Raw genomic sequence first — 18,461 nt, 5'->3', positions numbered from 1 at the left:
GAATCCATGAGATGAAGGAGTAAGCAGAAGGGCTAGTAATTTCTATCACATGTTTGGCAACAAGAATAGAATAGCGAAAGCAGTGTGCTTTCAGCTTCAGAAGTACGCATGGTTTGTATTTTGATTAAATGGGCTGCAGGTGTGATGCTGCTTTTGGGACTCACTTGTAATAATAAGAAAAAAATCTAGCATTTAGGAGCTTTAAATAGGCTTTAGACAATATAGGAGCACTGCTTGTATGGAATTAGTTGAATGTGCAGCTGTCCTATGTGGTTTAGGGCAGATCTTTCTGTTAAGGCTTTTCTAGGGCTGAAGCGATCACAATTTGAACAGTTTCCAGTGCTCAGGACAGTCCAGTTGGTTTTGCTTTGGTGGAACCTCAGCTTTATGCAATGGTCCCAGGCAAAACTGAGGACTATGAACAATTAGGACCATGGGATAAAGTGAGCTAGAGAAATAAGCCAGGGAGGTTATCCAGTCTGTGCCAAGGGAACGGCTATACTATAAAAATTCAAAAGCAGTGGCTAAGGGAGTTTCCTAAGCCTCAGATGCAGGTGGTATGCATGAAGCTTTCTCCACTTAGGAGAGGTAAATGTTGGGTAAAATAAACAGCATGTAGCTGTACCAGTTCTTCAGATGTTACACACATCTGGTGGTTCTAAATCCACATCTCTTGGAGACAGGCAATCAGTTTTCACTTTTCACCAGAGAAGGAAATGCCTCTCCCTCTTCAGAGAAGAGCCTGAAAATGTAAGTTAACAATGCCCTGAAAAACTGAGAACGCTATGAAAAAGTAACTATATCTCTTTCTTTTTTCGATTTCATACGAACTCCCAGTTCTTACCATATGGCATTCACGATACTTGGAACAGAGCCTTATATTGCAAGCAGCCACAAAGATAAGCTGTTGGTCTACAGAGACCTCTGAGAAAAGCCACAGGACAGCACGTGCTCCTCCTACGGAAAGGCTACCTCCTTCCTCCAAAGGAGAGAACCTCTGCAGCCACCTGGTAGTGCAGAGTCATGGCAGACTTGAGGAGCTTGTGCTCTGCCCAGTAAGCAGCAGGGCTACATGATAGTTAGTCATTTGGCTCCCATCCAAGGCCAGTATGAACAACAGAAGAGCTTAAAACCTAGCGATCTGGCTGACTTTCATTTTAAGAAAGTATTCAAAGGTATTTCTTAAGGAAATAGGTGTCTTGCTCGCGGCAGTTATAAAACCAACTAGGTGTACAGCACTAAGTTTTAACTTCCAGAATTTTAACAGGTCAAAGTTACCCGACCAGAAAAGCAACCCCCAAAACTGAAAAACCTCAGTGAGGGATTTCAGGCAGGAAGCTCTTTATCACCAAAATGGTATTTGGCTCTCTTTCAAAAACTCAGGATTTTCTCAGCCTCTGGCTTGTGCACCTTTGTACACTTAGGTGTGTATACTCCAAAGGGGAGAGGCGATTCTGGTTTTACTCTTATATTCTCTCTTACACATGCGCACACATCTTTAGCTGGTGATCTCAGATCCGAATGCAGGCGGGATAGTAGCTCTGCAGCCTGTTACTGGGCAACAAATCCAACCTGGCCTCACAAATAAGAATTTATCTCATGTAAAAGGTGATTCACCTGTACACAGGATCAACTGCCTGCTCTCCCAGCCCAGCTTGCATAGTTATTCATGAAGCAATTTCTGATCGTCTTGGCTGTATTTTCAGTGCTCGGTAAGTCCTGACTTCTTTCCTATCACCGATAATGGTTGTTTCTGTTTGATCCTGTGGTATGGGAGGTAGTTCAATCATGTTTATAGAGAAAAGACCTAAAGAATGAGCTGTTGTTTGAGGTTGTTCAAAAGGTCTCTTCTGTGTTTCTCTCTCCCTTTAATATTTTCCAAGTACTGTTGCTGTGCTCAGTGCTTTAAGGATTAGTAGGGAGAAGAAAAGATTCCTTCACTTCAAAGCATTTGCCACTGATGTGTTACAACCCAAATCCTACAGGAGTAAAGGATATTCATTGACTTCAGGGGGCTTTGGATCAGTCCCCCTGTGTCTTAAGTGCAGACACAAATGAATAGAAGAACAGCCCTGATTTTAAAAGAGGTACAAACAAATAATGTATCCCTAAAAGCCATTTAATCCTACTCCAGATGTGGCAAATGTACTCCTGGGTGAATCAAGGGTAAACTTGGTATGTTTTCAAATGCCAGGTTTTCAGCAAGCAACCTTATTATTCATCTGCCTTTGTGCCCGTGATCTTACACTGTAGGGAAGGGGCCTTCAAAAGCTTCTAAAACAGAGGGACTCTCACACTGTGAGATATCCTGGGTTTTCCCTGCCTGCACTTGACTGTTCTTGCGTTACGCTGCTTTGCATAACTCTGTTTTAATATGGATGAATGTGGGAAGACAGAGATTTCCTACTTCTGATATGATCAGAGTACTGGTGACACAGTTTTCAGGGTGGCCAGACAGGGAAACCCACCCACTTTATACCGACTGCTGCTTTTCTGCCCCACCGGGAAGATTGTGCTTGAGCCTTGCACGAGCTGAGGCAAGTGTAGAACTGCAGAGGAGGTCAGGACACAATTTGGACTAGACTGCGATCCATTCTGCGTTGCTTCCCTGCCGAAATGCCGTACACAACAAGACTGAGAGCTGGATCTGTGTCTTTATGCCTAATTCTCCTCCTATACAGCACGCTAGTTTAAACTGCTGACACTCAGTTTTCCTCCACAGAGGCAGCTGGAGGGAAAGTGAGCAAGGATCCAGGAACTAGTGTGGTTTAGTCCTTGCTCATCCACAACTCCTCAATGTCATCTTGTCCAAGTCACCCCCATTCTGGTACACAGTTTTCCCATCTGTAAAACTTCTACTTGCTTATCACACCATTTTTTCATTGGGGTGGGGCTCATTGATTTTGAGTGTCCATTTACAAGCACCATAATGTGACTGTTCATTTTCAGCAAGTGCAGGCTGAAGCCCACACAAATTCAAGGTGTTCATCAATATTGCAAACCAAGAGTTGAGTAATGTATAAATTATCTGTCTTTGAGGATTTCTCTATAATTCAAATTTACAGAGTTTATCAATTCTGAAGGTTACTCTCCAAGTTAGAAGGTCTTGTGAATCAGCTTTGAGAAAATTTTGCACTGTGTATTCTCATGACAGAGAGAGCCAAGTCTCTAGGACGCTCTTCTGCAACGTCTGCTCGCAGCCAGTTTGCTGCAGGTGGATCATGGTGGTATTCTGCTCTGCAGAGGCAGCTCAGACCAGAGGCGTGTTTGTCATGTCTGCTTCGTAAAGCCAGAAGCCGTTCCCCGTGGGGAAGAGGCATAGGGCTCAGAAAGTAAGAACCTTAGTTGTTTGTGTTCACCATGGCACACCCAGATCAGAGTCCAGCCATCAGGTCCTTGCTTGTCACTCTGTACAGGCAGTCTCCATCCAATAAAACATGGAGCATGAGAGGTTAATGACAGTCACATCTTCCGTGATGTGAAGCTGATCTCAGTATATTACTTCCCTGAGTCTGGGCAGAAAGCAGAAACATTCATAGACATGAACCTAACCTTGAAAACAGGTTGCTGTTCTTATTTTTCCAGCCATTTAACTGCTTTAAAAGAAACCTGATAAGGAATTCAAAGATTGTGTTTCTGTCTCTGAATTTTTGAAGTTTTTCTGTAAAAATTCCTGACTTACATTTCTTTCGGATGAGTCAACAAACACTTATACAGTGATGTGTTCAGGGTTTGAATTCCTTTTCTGTTCACGCTTCTGCTTTACAGCCCATCTTTACCAAACTGGAATTGGCATACCTGGTATTTCTGTTCACTAAAAGGCTGAGCAACGTTGGACCCATATTCATCGGAGGGCTGAGATGCCAGAATATGCATTTTAATACTAGTTTCTCTGTTCCTCTAGGCATTGTGACTGCAGAGAGGTCACCATGTCTGAAACGTGCAGCATTTTCTTCTATGAACTTTGAGAACATCCTGACATGGGAAACTGAAGCAGATACTCCCCCTGGCACTGTATTTGATGTCCAATATAAACAGTATGTGAAGTTTGCTTTTTTTGGAGTTCTGTTGTTCTTAGGGCCACTGTTCTCAGACAGAGAAGGGCCAAGAAAGTTGATTTTGCTGTTTCTGCTGCTTGTTTTACTGTTATGAAAATGGTTATTAGACAAGAACTCAATAAAGGACAGGATTATTTAAACTGGTAGATGGTGCTCAGTTAAGCAAATACTTTTACATCTTGGCTTGCCAGCACTACTCCATTACTGAGCTACTCTTTGCCTTCAGCAACTTACTTCTCTCTGTTCTGTAGTTTCCTCACTGTAAATACAGGTAATAGCAATTCTCTTCCTCTGGTTCAGTCACTAAAGCTAAGAGAAATCAAACTAATGCTACACAATAGCTTTGTCGCATTTGAGTAGGTCTACAAACTCTGCAGCAAACTTGCATGCAGTCATTCTGTGTCAGAGCTGGGCAAAGAACTCCAGAATTGCTGACTTATAGGACACTCCTGTGTGTGCCTTGAAATAAGCTGCACTTCCTCAAGGCAATATCCACGCAGAAACCATCAACAGGAACGGATTAAGGGTTGTATTCCAGGGGAAGTTTCTCTGCCACTCCATTCCCCACCACTTGCTAATTGTAATAATGAATTTAAAAACTACTAAAAGTTGGCAAAACATCCTGTTTGGATGATTCTGGAGAAGGGTTGTATTGCATCTGTTCTACCAAACAGACTAAAAGGGGTTTTTTTGTTCTAAGGTATGGAGAAAAAGTCTGGCTTAACAAGCGTGAGTGCCAAAGTATCACGCAGCCTTTCTGCAATCTCACTCGTGAAACAGAAAACTTCATGGAGCATTACTACGCCAGGGTGAGGGCCTCTGGCCAGAACTACTGCTCCTCCAACTGGGTGCGCTCAGAAAGGTTTGAACCCAGAAAAGAGAGTACGTACCACTGCTGAAATCTATTAAATCTTGGTTGCTAGGGATTCATTCCAAGTCTCACTGATGTTTAGGACAGCATTTCCTCTAATTTCAGTATTGCAAGACTCTGTGCTTGATAGGAAGGGAGTGAAGCTCTGAAGAAGGCTTGTTATTGGGCAAGGAAGTGAATGAGGAAATGGGCAGAGCCTTCCCTGAGGTCTGACACCAAAGTGGGATTAGAGGAGAAAAGGAAAAGCCAGATGTCCTTGAAGGAAGAACTGCTACTAAGGCTGATGAGAGGGAAAAAGAAACTAGCAAGAGACATGATGGGCAACCTGAGGACAGCCAGTGATACAGTCATAGAAGCTATGAAATGTGAACTCCTGAAAATCAGGATAAGCAGCCAGACCAATGGATACTTAACACTCCCAACCACCAAGTGAGCTCTACCGTGGACATACAACATAGCTTTTGGGAATTCTCTTATTAGCTCTGTGTCTAAAATTTTCCCACTGCATATTTGTCAAGAAAAATTCAAGGTGGCATTAGCAGTCAATGATTATGAAAAGCCTTCATATTTGTGCACGGAATAAGCTTTGAAAGAGCCACAAGTTGCTTTGATCATTGAACATTCGCTTTTCATTGCAGCATAAGCATTAGCACCCACAGTGAGGTGATCCAATCCCCCAGAGCCATTCTTTACAGTTTGCCAGTTTTGAGATAGATGGCCCTGGAGAAATACTGAATGCAAATACGTTGTTATAGATTGGGTTAAACCTCTGTTTAAATGCTGGATATCGCATATGCCTTCCACTGAAGATAACTGTAAATACAAAAGAGCTGAATTAAGCTAAAGACAAAATCTGATGTAGGATGGGAATAGGAATTTAGATGTCAGTTAACTGAGTGCCCCATGGTGGGATTTCACACTCATCACACACTCCTGAAGGAGGATGTCCATGTGCAGGACAGGGAAGCAACATGGAAACAGTGAGAGCACAATCCTAAGGAGAAGCCTGGGGAGAGAATTTCTAGGGACAAATACTGGCTAAAGGTGGCAGAATGCTGAGGGAAGACAGTATCTCCTGTTGCTTGATTCCTCCTATGCTCAGTGAAATACAGCTCAAACACCTTTTTGTAGATAAACAGAAGTAATAATTTCCAGTGAGTCTGGGGTGTGTGTGTAAGATGTATATAAGATGATCTGGTAACATATCAGCTTTAATCTTAACAGCTGACACTGGCTGTTCTATGTTTTCTAGCTATTATTGGAGCACCAGAAGTAGAGTATATTCCTTATGTACGGTCCATAAAGTTTCTTATACGGCCCCCCTATACTCCGCTGAGAGGTGAGGATGACCACCAGCTAACCATAGAGGACATTTATAGCAAATTCGGTGCTGTTGATTATCACTTAACAATATTCAACCAAAGGACACACCAAAAGGTAAAGCACAACCTCAGGCCACTAGCCCACTGACTTTTGTAAATCACATTTCATGTAAAATGGAGAAGGACAACAGAGTTTATACGTGATGGATGCGATTTCTGATGCACAAGGGAAAACCTCAGAGTCTTTGACTCTCAGTAGGCAAGAGGAACTTTAAGCATTCCTCTCAAACTCTGGAAAAGAAACTGGAGTTTCCCAGAGTACTATATAAGTAGCAAAAAGTAAAACCGCTGGTGACTAAAAAATGGAACGTCTTAATTACTCCAAGTCTTAAGGAACTGAAATGCAAAAATTAAATACAGTAACAGTAGAAAGCAAATTATATATTTAGAATTCCATATATACAGAATTATTATAGTCCTGTAACACCTTATTAGTAAATAAAATTTTATGCTGAATTTTGCAATCTGATTTGAAGAAAACATATGCATTTAATCTTTCTAAAATACAGAATTTGCCTTTATTTTACATAGTGGACAAAGAATGAGCAAAACAAAGAATTTGAAATTTCCAACTTGGATCCAGACACTGAATATAATGGAACAGTATATATACATCTCCTCCAGAGAAGCAGCAGATCTCAAGTATTTTGCATTAAAACACTAGCAGGTGAGGCTGTTAACTCTACTAATTTAAAAGTCCAGCTGGGATATTGGATATACAAAAGAGCCTGATTTTCAGCTGGTATAAAACAACATAGCTGTGCTAAAGATCTTGAAACAACACTGACTTTTCTAATTGAAAAATCTAGTCCTATGAGACCAGACCTATGAAATCATTTCACTAATATAATGCAGTTTTTCTAATCCAACTCTCTGAAGCTACATTTTCCACTTGTTCCCTTCCCCACTAACCAGACAACACATGGCTTCTCTACTGTTTCGTGGCACTTGTATTCTGTGCTGTGCTGGTGTTTGCTGCAATTTGCTGTGTGATCTACAAATACATCAAGCAACACAGTGCACAGCCCATGTCTTTGGTAAGTGTTCTTTCTTAAGCCATTGCAGCAAATCTTTAAAATGCTCAGGACTATGTGCATGCACTTAAACAGCATTGCTAATTGAGGAGGAGGAATGAGCAGACAAGAGAATTGTCTAGGCAATCACTGCAGTATAAATCTGGTCATCCTATCACAGGTAGAGAAACTTTGTTACAGGAAGTTGTAAAGTAAGACAGCAAAGAGGTCTGCAGACTTGAAGAATCGTGGTTATTCTATTAATGGAAATAAACTGTATTGTCACTACAGGAGAGCAGGGCTCTATACTTATGTTTTAGAAGAGCTCTCAAAATCCAGAATCCCAGAAGTTCCCTTTCCTCTCCTCTTAAATCTAAAATTTTCATAAGTTTTTAAGGTTTTGGTTTCCAGTTTTTAAGTGACCCAAGAAGATGGATGCTCAGAACTTCCCCCAAATTGGGCCCCTTTAAAGGAGATATCAGGTTAGGCAGCTAAAACCTGAGGCATCCTAAATCACTAGTTCCTCTTGAAACCCTGGGCCTTCTTACCTATCCTTCACCTCCCATAGCAAGCACTGGTTCTGCATGCTAAATGAACTTAAGGGAAATCTATTTCCATGCTCCAGGGCTAAGGCCAAATTTTGCAAAAGTTAAAGAAGAATTTTTTCTTCCTCATATTTTAGGATTGCACAGTTGCCATGATGCATAATGAGAGATGTCTGTATTCCTCTGAAGTGTGATTCCACAGGAAAAAAACCCAGAGTTCTTTTGTCAACAGAGCAGATCCCTGGTCATTACTGGCTTTTAGTGATATTTCTCCAAAGAAAATTTTAAAGAATCTAAAGCAAACCTTCAAAGTCACAGCTTCTTGTTAATAACTCCTGTTTGTCTATCTACTTCAACAGGATTTCAGAGGGATTTCATCATTCCAGCCACTTACACTGACAGTGGAGCATATTATAAAGCCCATTAATTTATCCAAACCTTCAGTTCTCATCCCTGAAGTGCAGTTATCACAGATCAGCCAACATTTGGACAGAGCACTGGAGCCACCATGGTCTTTCCATCCACCAGAAATTGCCTATCAGCAACAGATGGATGCACTGACATTCCAGCTGCCCACTCAGCCGCCCTGCTTGGCAAGCACAGCTCCCACTGGTTACACTCCTCAAATAGCTGAGGAAAGCGTTCTTACTGCTGAATCCAGCAAAATACTGCCCGTAACCTATGGGGTGTGTGTCGAAGGCACAGACCATGTTGACACGAAGAATTTGGAGCCAAACCAAATTCTAAAGAAATTTTCTCCAGATAGTCCTGTTGGTGGAAAGCTCATAACTCAGATGCTGGGCCAGACCTGCACCGATTGGAATTATAAAGAACAGAGGCCAAACTTGGCATTGTGGAACAGCAGTGACACAAGAGAGTCAGTTCTTTTACAGGGGAGCCCCGGGGAAACTCAGGAACTGCTGTTGCAGACTGATGGGATGAAAAATAAAGTGCATGTGTCCCAGCTGTCACTGTCTTTGCTGGAACAAGGAGGATGCTATAGACGACAGACGGTAGAACTGCCACTGGTACTGTCTTCAGTGAAAGTTGACACAGACTATGTTGCAGAGGATGAATTGCTGTCATCTCTGTCAGCAGCTCTCCCCCTTTTAGTCAGTTCTGGTAAAAACTTCCCTGGAGTGAACAACACAGAGCAGTGGCTGTTGCCAGATTCTTTCTCACATTCTGGAAATAAACTGCAGTTCCTAGAGACTCAAGAAACAGAAATGTTAACAGCAACAAAGGAGCTAAGCTGCACAAAACTGAGTAATGTTGTGTCCCAAGACACTATCTCAGATGGGGACAATGGCACTCCTCTCACTATGCTGTTCAAAGATTTGGACTTAAAAGTACTGTGGGATCAGGATGAAAACACATAATTTTATTAGGATTACTTAATTTTATTAGGAAGATTTAATTTTATTAAAATCCATATTATATTTGCTTGCATGAAATAGTAGCCTACCCTGCAAACAGTACAATGCAAATAACATAGCTAGTCTTGGATGTATTAACATGGCACAGAGTTGTCAGACTGCTTCCTCCATCATTCTGGAGGAAATTGTGGAGATACGTGCCTTTTCTTACCTAATTACTTCTTGGTACACTGCAATACTGTATCTTTGCATTTAAGTAATAGGTCTTTATTTCTTGGATATTCTTCAACTTGCTTATGAATTGGACTACTTTAAAAGCTAAGTTAAGATTCAAGTTCAAATTCTGGATTCAGTTTACTGAAAATTTAGTGAAGTTCACAACAGAAATGGATTTGCTCTTTACCAACACCAAAGATCCAGGTCCAATATATTTCCACCCTTTGAAGAAGTTCAAGTGCAGATGTATGGAAAAGATAAGACAATTAAGTGTATTATGGCACAGTAAAAGAATTAAATATATATTGGTGATCTACCCTTGGATATATGATTTGTGCAAAACAATAGGCTACTTCCATGAAATGGACTTCGCCTTTAAAGCAGTTGTTGAAACTGTGGTAATAGCTCCTGATGCAGCAATTCTGTGAAACTACATGTCCCGTATCCTGCTGTGCTCTTTAATGCTTGGAAAGAGATAAAGTCTTTTTCATCTCTGCAACAGATTACTGCAGTCTTGGCCCAGTCCTGACATATTTCTCAGGTGCTGTTCACTTCTTTCTCTGACATAGTCACACATTCTCTTCTTCCCTTGAAATCCCCAAGGACAAAGCAGCTGGGATCACATTCCACGTAGGCAGGAATGTGAGGATTTACGCTAATCTCAGTTCAGACCTCAATCTCAATTTACACTAATCTCAATTCATGCACTCAGTAATCTACAAAGGAGACTAGGGAGGTCTTGAGCTGCTTCCTCCCACCCTTCACAGACATTGTTGATGAGGAACATGCTTCATTGACATGATAGAGAGGAGTCTATGATTGCCCTCCTCTGCTCCTGTTACCAGCACACCCAACCTCCAGGGCTGGAATGAACCAAACCCAACGTAAAACAAGAGCCAAATTCCTTTAGCACTGCACCTTTACCAAAAGCAAGCTAAATGGTATTTATTCAGGGGACAGAGGAGGCAATTATTTTTCATTAAAAGGAAAGCATAGTTCAGCCTGTTGAATTCCACTGGTGTGGTGAAAAAGTGTGAGTGTTCTGATGACATCAGTTTTAGAGAACTGAAACCATTTATAGGAATAAGCAGGGCTTTGAATGGTATGGGGAAGTACTCATGTGAACAGCACTGCCAGAGAAAGGCTGACCAGAAGCAAAACTCAGCTGTTCTCACCATGAGTGCACTTACGTGTTTTCTCAATCCAGGAAAGGTGAGCCTAAAGGCTAAATTCCACTCACTTTGGTGTGATTTTGCAAATAAACCATATCCTTATGAAGTAAAGGGGTTTGATGATTTAACCCAGGTTTAAAGGAATAGTCTTAGAAACTTTACAGCCAAGGGTTCAGCTCCTAACTCCAGCACCAATTATGAACAAAAAAGCACTATGGCCATTTCACATTAGGCCAAAAAGTAGAAATGCCAGATGTGGTGAAGAGGTGTCACAGCACATGGTATGAAAGGTATGAACATATGCATGGTCTGGGCAGCAACCTGGAAGGACATTTCCATTGTGCTAGCTTTACTTCATACCATCCAGTATCAAAGGTTTTATGGAATGTCGTCTGAGCTGTTTCATGTACTCTGTGTCCAAACTACACCATCAAACACAATACCCACAGAAACACTGCAGTGTCAGGAGCTGCAGCAGCCCAGCCGTTGTTTCCAAGGAGTGCGAGACCCCAAAGGTAACATTCTGCCCCACTAACTCCCCCCTGCAGAAGCTGCATTTCAAGCCAGTGATGCCAATTACCTTATTCAGACTTGCCAGTGGGCTGCATATCTAATGTCAACAACATTCCCAGTGATGCTACTCAGGGAATAATCAAATGCCACAATGTCAAAATTTTGGCTCATGTGGTGAAACATAACCCTCAACACACGGTCAGTATGGGTAGCGTAGCATGGAAGGGAGGGGGACTTTAGGAGAGCATTTGAAGATATTGCTAAAAAAATACAACATTTCCAACTTGGAAGCCTTTTCAAATCCCTCTGCAGACCCTCTGCCATAGGGTCTGATCATGTCCAGCCCTCAATAAATGTATCATCTTGGTGCCCCAGGAGGAGAGGTGGGAACTGAGGCGCAGAAAGCCTAGGACCAGATTTTTAGAGTGTATGTAGGTGCCTAAAGATGCAAAGTGTCCCACTGGAATGTCTATCTCTTCTTCAGGCACCTTGAATACCTTAAAACACTAATACCTTAAAACAGCCGCAACTGTAATAAACAGGGAACACAGTCAAGAGAGAGACTCTGTAAGCCATGTCTTAAGGAGGTGATTAACACCTCTCCTATGAAGACAGGCTGAGGGTGTTGGGGTTGTTCAGCCTGGAGAAGGGAAGCCTCTGGGGAGACCTTAGAGCACCTTCCAGTACCTAAAGAGGCTACAGGAGTGCTGGAGAGGGATTGTTTACAAGGGCATGGAGTGATAGGACAAGGGAGAATGGCCTTAAACCAAAGGAGGGGAGATTTAGATTAGATTTTAGGAAGAAATTCTTCCCTGTGAGGGCGGTGAGGCACTGGCACAGGTTGCCCAGAGAAGCTGTGGATGCCCCGTCCCTGGAAGTGTTCAAGGCCAGGTTGGATGGGGCTTTGGGCAACGTGGGCTAGTGGAGGGTGTCCACTAGGGCAGGGCGTTGGAACCAGATGATCTTTGAGGTCCCTTCCAACCCAAACCAGTCTGTGATTCTGTGATTCTATGGCAGCAATATTTTCAACTTCCTGCTCTGATTGTGGCTATGTCAATATTTATCTTTTAGGCCTTGATATACTAAACAGGCGGAGATCGATTCTTGTCTCATGAGTTACCTCTTTAACAGGAAGATAATCCCTTCTGAAACTATTTCTCTTTGGAAAAGCTTGGAAAGAGATGTTGACACTATTGAGCTTTATTGTAGCTGTGCAAGGAAAGCGTTCATCCATCCCCCATCAAAATGTGCTGGCCTTACTGCCTTCAGCTTCATTGCTTTTCATAATCAAATTGATAGCCTTGCTTGTTTCCAAATGCATCACAGCAAACAGCTACAGCAGGATCTAATTATCTCATTCGCATTTTGTGTAAGGACACTTTCAGATAAACAGCAGGATTTCAACATTGTTTCAAAGGTCTTCCTATGCAAGCCATCTGTATCTAAAAACAGACTGTTCCCTCATTTATCTCGACTTTTCCAGATTAACAGTTTCGATAGCTCTAGATAATAAAAACTAGCAGCGCCTTGCCACAAAGACCATGCTTATTCCTAGGCAGATGTCACGACGATGACAGGTGAGCATTGCAGTTCCAGCTGTCACAAGGATATCAGCATAGCAGGTGGCAGCTGTAACCCTATAGCAAAGTATTACTCTTTGTCTTCTCAGCTAAATCTGGGAGCTGCCACTTTGCCACTCCCCACACCAGCAGACTGCTCACAGCTTGCCAGGGATCCTCGCACAGGAATGAACATATTGCTGCAGACTGAGGCTCACGTTCTCCCTGGTTATTTGCTCGTTATTTGCTCATTATTTGTTTTGGCATTGAAAGGTGCCCTGTTTGAAGACTACAAAAAATCACCAATGATTTTTTAACACGTTCTTTGAGGAAAATCTTACTCAAGGAACAAATTAAAAGGTCCAAATTATGGACACAGAATGAAGCAGAGTTGAGGGGCAGCTCTGAAAGTATTAGGGACCCTGACAAAATAGACTTTATATTCTAGCTCTGGCATCACATTGGCCTAACAGTATTGCTGTTAGTGATGGGGAGGTATGATGCAGCAGAACTGCAGCATCTGGACCACAGTGCTAAGCAATGGCCTTATACTTGCTGGTTCAGATGCTTTAAAATGTCCCTGTATCTCAGACTGAGCTAATGGGAGCTGTGAGACATGTTTATAAGATATGTTTGTAAGAAAAAGGTGACAAACGTGGTCAGCATCCATATGAGAAGAGCATAAGTTACGACTCTTTTCCTTAAAACATACAACAGAGGGTTGATATGACAAAGATGAATGAAATTATTAATATTAAGCAGAATAGATGATAATTACTCATTACTTCTCATAATATAAAATTCAGGAAAGCACTCAAGTGGTCATGCAATTGTTTAAAACCAATGAAAGAAAAGTGTTCCTTCACTTTGACAGCTCAGCTTATACCAAACAAATTCAGTCATGCCTGCCTTCAATAGTACCTGTTCATTGCTTTTTTAGGAATGTCTGAAACGCAGCCACTAAATAAACTTCACACACAGAAGTCCTTGTAGTTCTAGTGCTGATCCTGCTGGGTTTCAGCTCTTTTATTCGGATGGTGAAGCAAAGAAAGAAGTGGATCCTACTGATATGAGCAGGGTAACTGAAACTCTGCCAAATTTGATGGTGCAATTCATTTCCACAAGGTTTTGTGGAGGCCAGAATCAGAAAGTGTTCAGAAAGGAATTAGGCAATTTAACAGGGACAGGACTATTAGTGACAATAAAGCATTGTGTCCAGAGCAGGAAAAGCTACGGGCCACTCTCAAGAGACAGGATACTGGACTGGATAGACCTTCGGCTTCATCCAGTATGGCAATTTTGTGTTCTGACATATTCTCTTTCCAGACTTCTAGCAGCTGTGAGAAGCCCACTAGTGATGCACTGACTGCTCAACATATAAAAAGTAGCTGGAAAACATCTGGCTCACAAACTGGTATTGCAGCCTCAGGGCTTCGCTACTTTGAAACCTTCATTTCTCCTTCTGACACCACAACAAATATCACCCACTTCTCACATGGCTGGGAAGGGTTTATCCTGAATGCTGAAACTTGAAGCCTATCTCAAATAAATGGAAAACCAGCAGTCTCTGTTCTTGTACCCTATGCCAGCCTCTTAGATACCACCATGGGCAGCTGGACATGCAAGCTCACTCGCTATTGTGGCAGCAAGACTTTATTTGCCTGTAATAAGGAAAGTATAATAGTCGCAGCCAATGAAAACATAAGAGGTGCTGTTAGCTCCTGATCTAATTATACACTGAGATAATTTGGCTGGAGTTGGCATTCACTAAAGAGATGTCAAAGTAAATTATTTCACTCTATTATGCAACAATGGCAATTCCTGGAGATTAAAATATTCATAATTTGTTTTAGATGCTTTGTGAGCTTCCATCCTAAATGAGCAGAGGATAATCCAAAACTCTAATGCCTGAATTTTGGAGGCACATATCTTTCCTTTTCTTATCATTTGGCAAAGACAATAATTTGCCCGATCTGAAAAAGAGTTTGTGATTAGTTGCCATTGCAGTAAACAGCTCCAACTGTGTAACCCCTGCCCGGGTCTCCCCATTGTCGCTATGATGGCATGGTAGGATGCTATATTTAAGACTCCAGGATGGGCACTCAAACATGGGGAACATTCTTTTGGGGAGAGTCATTCTTAGTGTCATCAACAGGCAGAAGGAAACGCTCCTTTGTCCTTTCTCTTTCATGAGGACAGGCACTCTCACTGTAATCTTCACAGGGTGAGTCTGGTTTATCTGTAAATAAACTACTCTTTATAGCAAGATTTTATAAGATCTTCATAGCAGCATCAGTTATTTTGTATGATCACTTTATTTGAATTGCACTTCAGAGATAGACTGCTTCATGATTGTATCTGCTTAAAAGTGTCATTACTGTTTTTCCAGTGTTGTTCTTATGAAAATACTGTTTTACTTCATGTTTTCTCAAAAGAATCTATTCTGGTTTACTGGTTTGTTCAGGAAAAAAAAAAAAAAAGATTGAAAACTATAGTTTTAGCAGATCAGAACTCTATATCTTTACAATAAACAGTGGATTATAAAGCACTAATTTTCCAGGGAAAAATAAAAAACATTATGTAGCAAAAGTTAACCTGGATTGGTAACTACTCATGAAAATGGAAACAAAGATCTGATGCCCAGTAGTGATTCTGGAGCTGAAATAGTCCTGAAAAGAGTAGCATTCTATAAAATTACAAAGATTTTTTTTTTCCATAAAAGCCTGTTTTATTTTCTCTTTCTTATACTTGCCCACATTTCTTTGTATCTTCCAAAGTTAATGTCTACTGAGGAAATATTGTGATAATTCTGTATTTTCATTTGCATTTTGGGATGTTTTGCATTTACCACAACAACTCTTCTTTTCCATACAACTGTGCTTTTCCATGGACTGTTTTTTAAGAAATTTATTTACAGAAAATTGTACTACTAGCAAAAGCTGAGGGGTTTGTAATTTTTATCAGTTTAGGATTAGAAAGCAGTGCAACTAAAATCCAAGTGTAAAATTTGCCAAGGGAAAATTTCAATAATGGAACATGAGATAGGGAAAGATTTACAAGTATGTTTGAACAAATATTATTCAGCAACAATTACATTTCCAAAGCTGTTTTTATGAAGTAACCTAAGCTCTTAGAACTTGAAAATCTGAACAGTTTAAGGATTCTGCTGTGCATTTCTGAAGCAATTGCAGGACAGAATTAAGGAGAGATACACTTTTAAAATTTACTTTAATGCCCAGTCATTAGTCAGTGCCTAAAAGCAGCACACTGCTCATTCCCAGAGGAGAGGCTGCAGCAGCAGCCTAGTTCTTTAGCAGCTAATGCAGGAGATGGATGGGAGCCAAGAGTGCTGATGTTTGCTCCTGCATTTCACCTGTAGGAGAGGGATCTCTCTGGGAAGGCTTCTCTGGACACTCAGGGAAAAATCGTGCTGTTTACTGAGCAACTCCTTTAAGGCTAACATTTTGAAGGATGCTGTGTTTTCTCCATGATTTATCAACTTTTTTCTAAAACAGAAGAAATAACTGACCTCTCAGGATGCACTCAGAGGACTGGATAAAGCATTATCCTCTTAAAGTATTGAACTATAACTGTTCTTGTCAGCAGTCTAGATACACAGATGGGAATACAGGCTGAAGAAGTGCTCTGTTTCAGCAACGGCAACGGCAACTGGAACTGGTTAGCTCCAGAAAATCCAGCTGGATTTTCCAACTACCACAGACACCAAGTGGTTCCTGCACAGCAGCCTGTGTGTTTGGTTCAGCAGCATTGCTTCATCTCACCCTGCACATCCAGGCAGGGTCAGAACATGGTGTGATCCCAACCTGGGTGGCAGGTCACAGGCTATTTGGCATCATAGCTACTCCTGCAATATAGTTTCCAGACTAAAAATCTGCTTATTTTCTAAACTTTTCCTCCATATCTCACCACCTGATGTTCCATACCTTATTTTGTCCCTAATCTTCCACGTCCCTCTGATCTCCCTTCTCATGATGCTCCTCATTTGTCTGCATGCTATATTGGGGGTCTGATCTAATGGAACTCCCTGGAAGAATATCCACCAGATTTAGAGCATAAGATCAGTCCTAGGAAAACAAAGATCAGTGCTAGGAAAATAAATCTACCCACAAAATGCTGCCTACTTACTGTTCTGTTACAGCTTCAGCTGCCTTTAAAAACTTACTAATTTCTTGATCTGATTTCATTCTTCACAGAAGCATCACGAAACAAACCCCTTTCATAGTTTGAATGTGAGAAGATAGTATTATATGAACTTTCATTCACGGCCCTTGAACGTCAAAGCAAAGTGAGGACTTAATGATAACTTAAAGAGATTCTGTTAAGGTGTCTTATTTGAAAGCCACTTTATGTTTTATTCTATTCCAGCAAGAAAGTTGGGTTTTGACTTCCCAGCATGGGAACCCGAACCTTCTTCCACCACAGAGAGGAGGAGCAAAAGGAGGAGAGGCAACAGAGCTTGCAAATGACGTCCACAACTAGAAAGAAAAAGTTCAAAACCAGGTAAGCCACAGAGTTAAGGATAGACCGAGTAAATCAGGTCCAGACAGGATTTTCTACACTCGGCACTAAGCATTCACAGATCTGTTGAATTTTGAGTTTATAAAATTATGGAACTTTGTCTGGATTCTTTTATGTGCATCTGCCTCTGGAAGTGAGGAAGAAGACACTTTCAGCCTTTCAGAGTTATCGATAGCAGCTGCCCTTGCCTTGACCTCCGAAATACCACAGTAAGTCAGAAATCATTGTAACTCATATACGACCATTGTATGCAACATTGTCTTTGTATATAAGGGTCACAGTTTCCAACTCATTTTGTTAGAAGCAAAAAGAGCAGGTTCAATCAAGAGGTTCTTCCTTTAAAAAGAAAAATGCCAGACCTCAACTAAAATGCATGAAACAAAATTATATCGCCTTTGTACCTGTGATAATTAGCAATATTGCCCCACTCACAAGCTAGGGCTTAAGAGAAACCAGGTTTCATAGGAATAAATGGAAAATACAGTCAGATTAATAAATTAATGGTAACAGACAGAACTCCCCCCTCTTTCCTAGAAAATCTTGGCAATGATCCTGCTGTCCATCCTTCTGTGATGGCTGAACAACCTAAGTAGTTAGCAACATCTCTCCTCCCTTTAATGCCTCTCCCAGTTCCCTGCCCAGGATTAAAAGCGGTCAAATAGTGGGTCCTCTTCTTGTGCCATTAAAGTATTATCTCTCATGGTAGTACTGCTGGTTCCTATGAGGCATAATTGCCTGGCATTCATACCCATACTGCATGCAAGCTGATGTTTTTGTCCTTAACACTGATTCTGATTTAACCAAAAATACATGCTATAGAACAACAGCAAAAAAGACCAAAACAAAATAAAAAACATTATCCTAACTTCTGTTGGTTTTTATCATCCTCTGTTCCAGGGATTACAAGCTAAGAAGAGAAGCTGCCATCCTAGAGCTAGAACAGAGGGGGCAAAAGAGAATTTGGTTTGGGAATGACATGGAAAAGTTGGAAAAGGAGGTTATTCGGAACTGCACACTGCTGCGTGTGAGAGCTGACCGGAAAGCCCTTTGGAGGAAGGTCAGATTAAACATCTCTCCTGGTAGCAGAAATGCCAACAGGATTAAAATTATCAAGACTAACTAGCATTCTGGAGAGGATACTAAACCTAATCAGGTGTTAGGACAACTAAAAACCATTAGAAATAAGGACAAGGCCTTATACTCCTGCTACTGAAGCA

The 18,461-nt window shown here is 41.3% G+C and overlaps 3 protein-coding genes across 9 annotated transcripts in view; 2 read left to right on the top strand and 1 right to left on the bottom strand.

Annotated features, from left to right (window-relative positions):
- GRHL3 (grainyhead like transcription factor 3) overlaps positions 1-18,461 on the bottom strand; it is a 126,179-nt gene that overhangs the window by 74,442 nt on the left and 33,276 nt on the right. The gene's annotated exons all lie outside the window — the stretch shown is intronic.
- Positions 1,456-9,274, top strand: IL22RA1 (interleukin 22 receptor subunit alpha 1). Of its 3 annotated transcripts, XM_075774103.1 has the most exons (8): positions 1,456-1,712; positions 2,723-2,827; positions 3,905-4,037; positions 4,759-4,940; positions 6,182-6,366; positions 6,843-6,978; positions 7,227-7,348; positions 8,229-9,274. In XM_075774103.1, exons 2-8 carry the CDS (start codon positions 2,797-2,799, stop codon positions 9,246-9,248), a joined length of 1,809 nt encoding a protein of 602 aa, XP_075630218.1. In that variant the 5' UTR covers positions 1,456-1,712; positions 2,723-2,796; the 3' UTR covers positions 9,249-9,274. The 3 variants fall into 3 exon arrangements, with proteins under 3 accessions (XP_075630218.1, XP_010299249.1, XP_075630219.1); XM_010300947.2 differs by lacking the exon at positions 2,723-2,827; XM_075774104.1 differs by lacking the exons at positions 2,723-2,827; positions 4,759-4,940.
- The window catches only part of MYOM3 (myomesin 3), a 29,267-nt gene continuing 25,637 nt past the window's right edge, over positions 14,832-18,461 (top strand). Inside the window, exons 1-4 of the mRNA XM_010300950.2 lie at positions 14,832-14,929; positions 17,092-17,226; positions 17,379-17,453; positions 18,142-18,301. Coding sequence (XP_010299252.2) covers positions 17,120-17,226; positions 17,379-17,453; positions 18,142-18,301 — 342 coding nt within the window. The 5' untranslated portion in view covers positions 14,832-14,929; positions 17,092-17,119. The remainder of the gene's footprint in view (positions 14,930-17,091; positions 17,227-17,378; positions 17,454-18,141; positions 18,302-18,461) is intronic.

The sequence above is a fragment of the Balearica regulorum genome, chromosome 22 (assembly GCF_011004875.1).
Source record: "Balearica regulorum gibbericeps isolate bBalReg1 chromosome 22, bBalReg1.pri, whole genome shotgun sequence".
NCBI classification, from domain to species: Eukaryota; Metazoa; Chordata; class Aves; order Gruiformes; family Gruidae; genus Balearica; species Balearica regulorum.
This window is presented reverse-complemented; position numbering and strand designations above follow the sequence as displayed.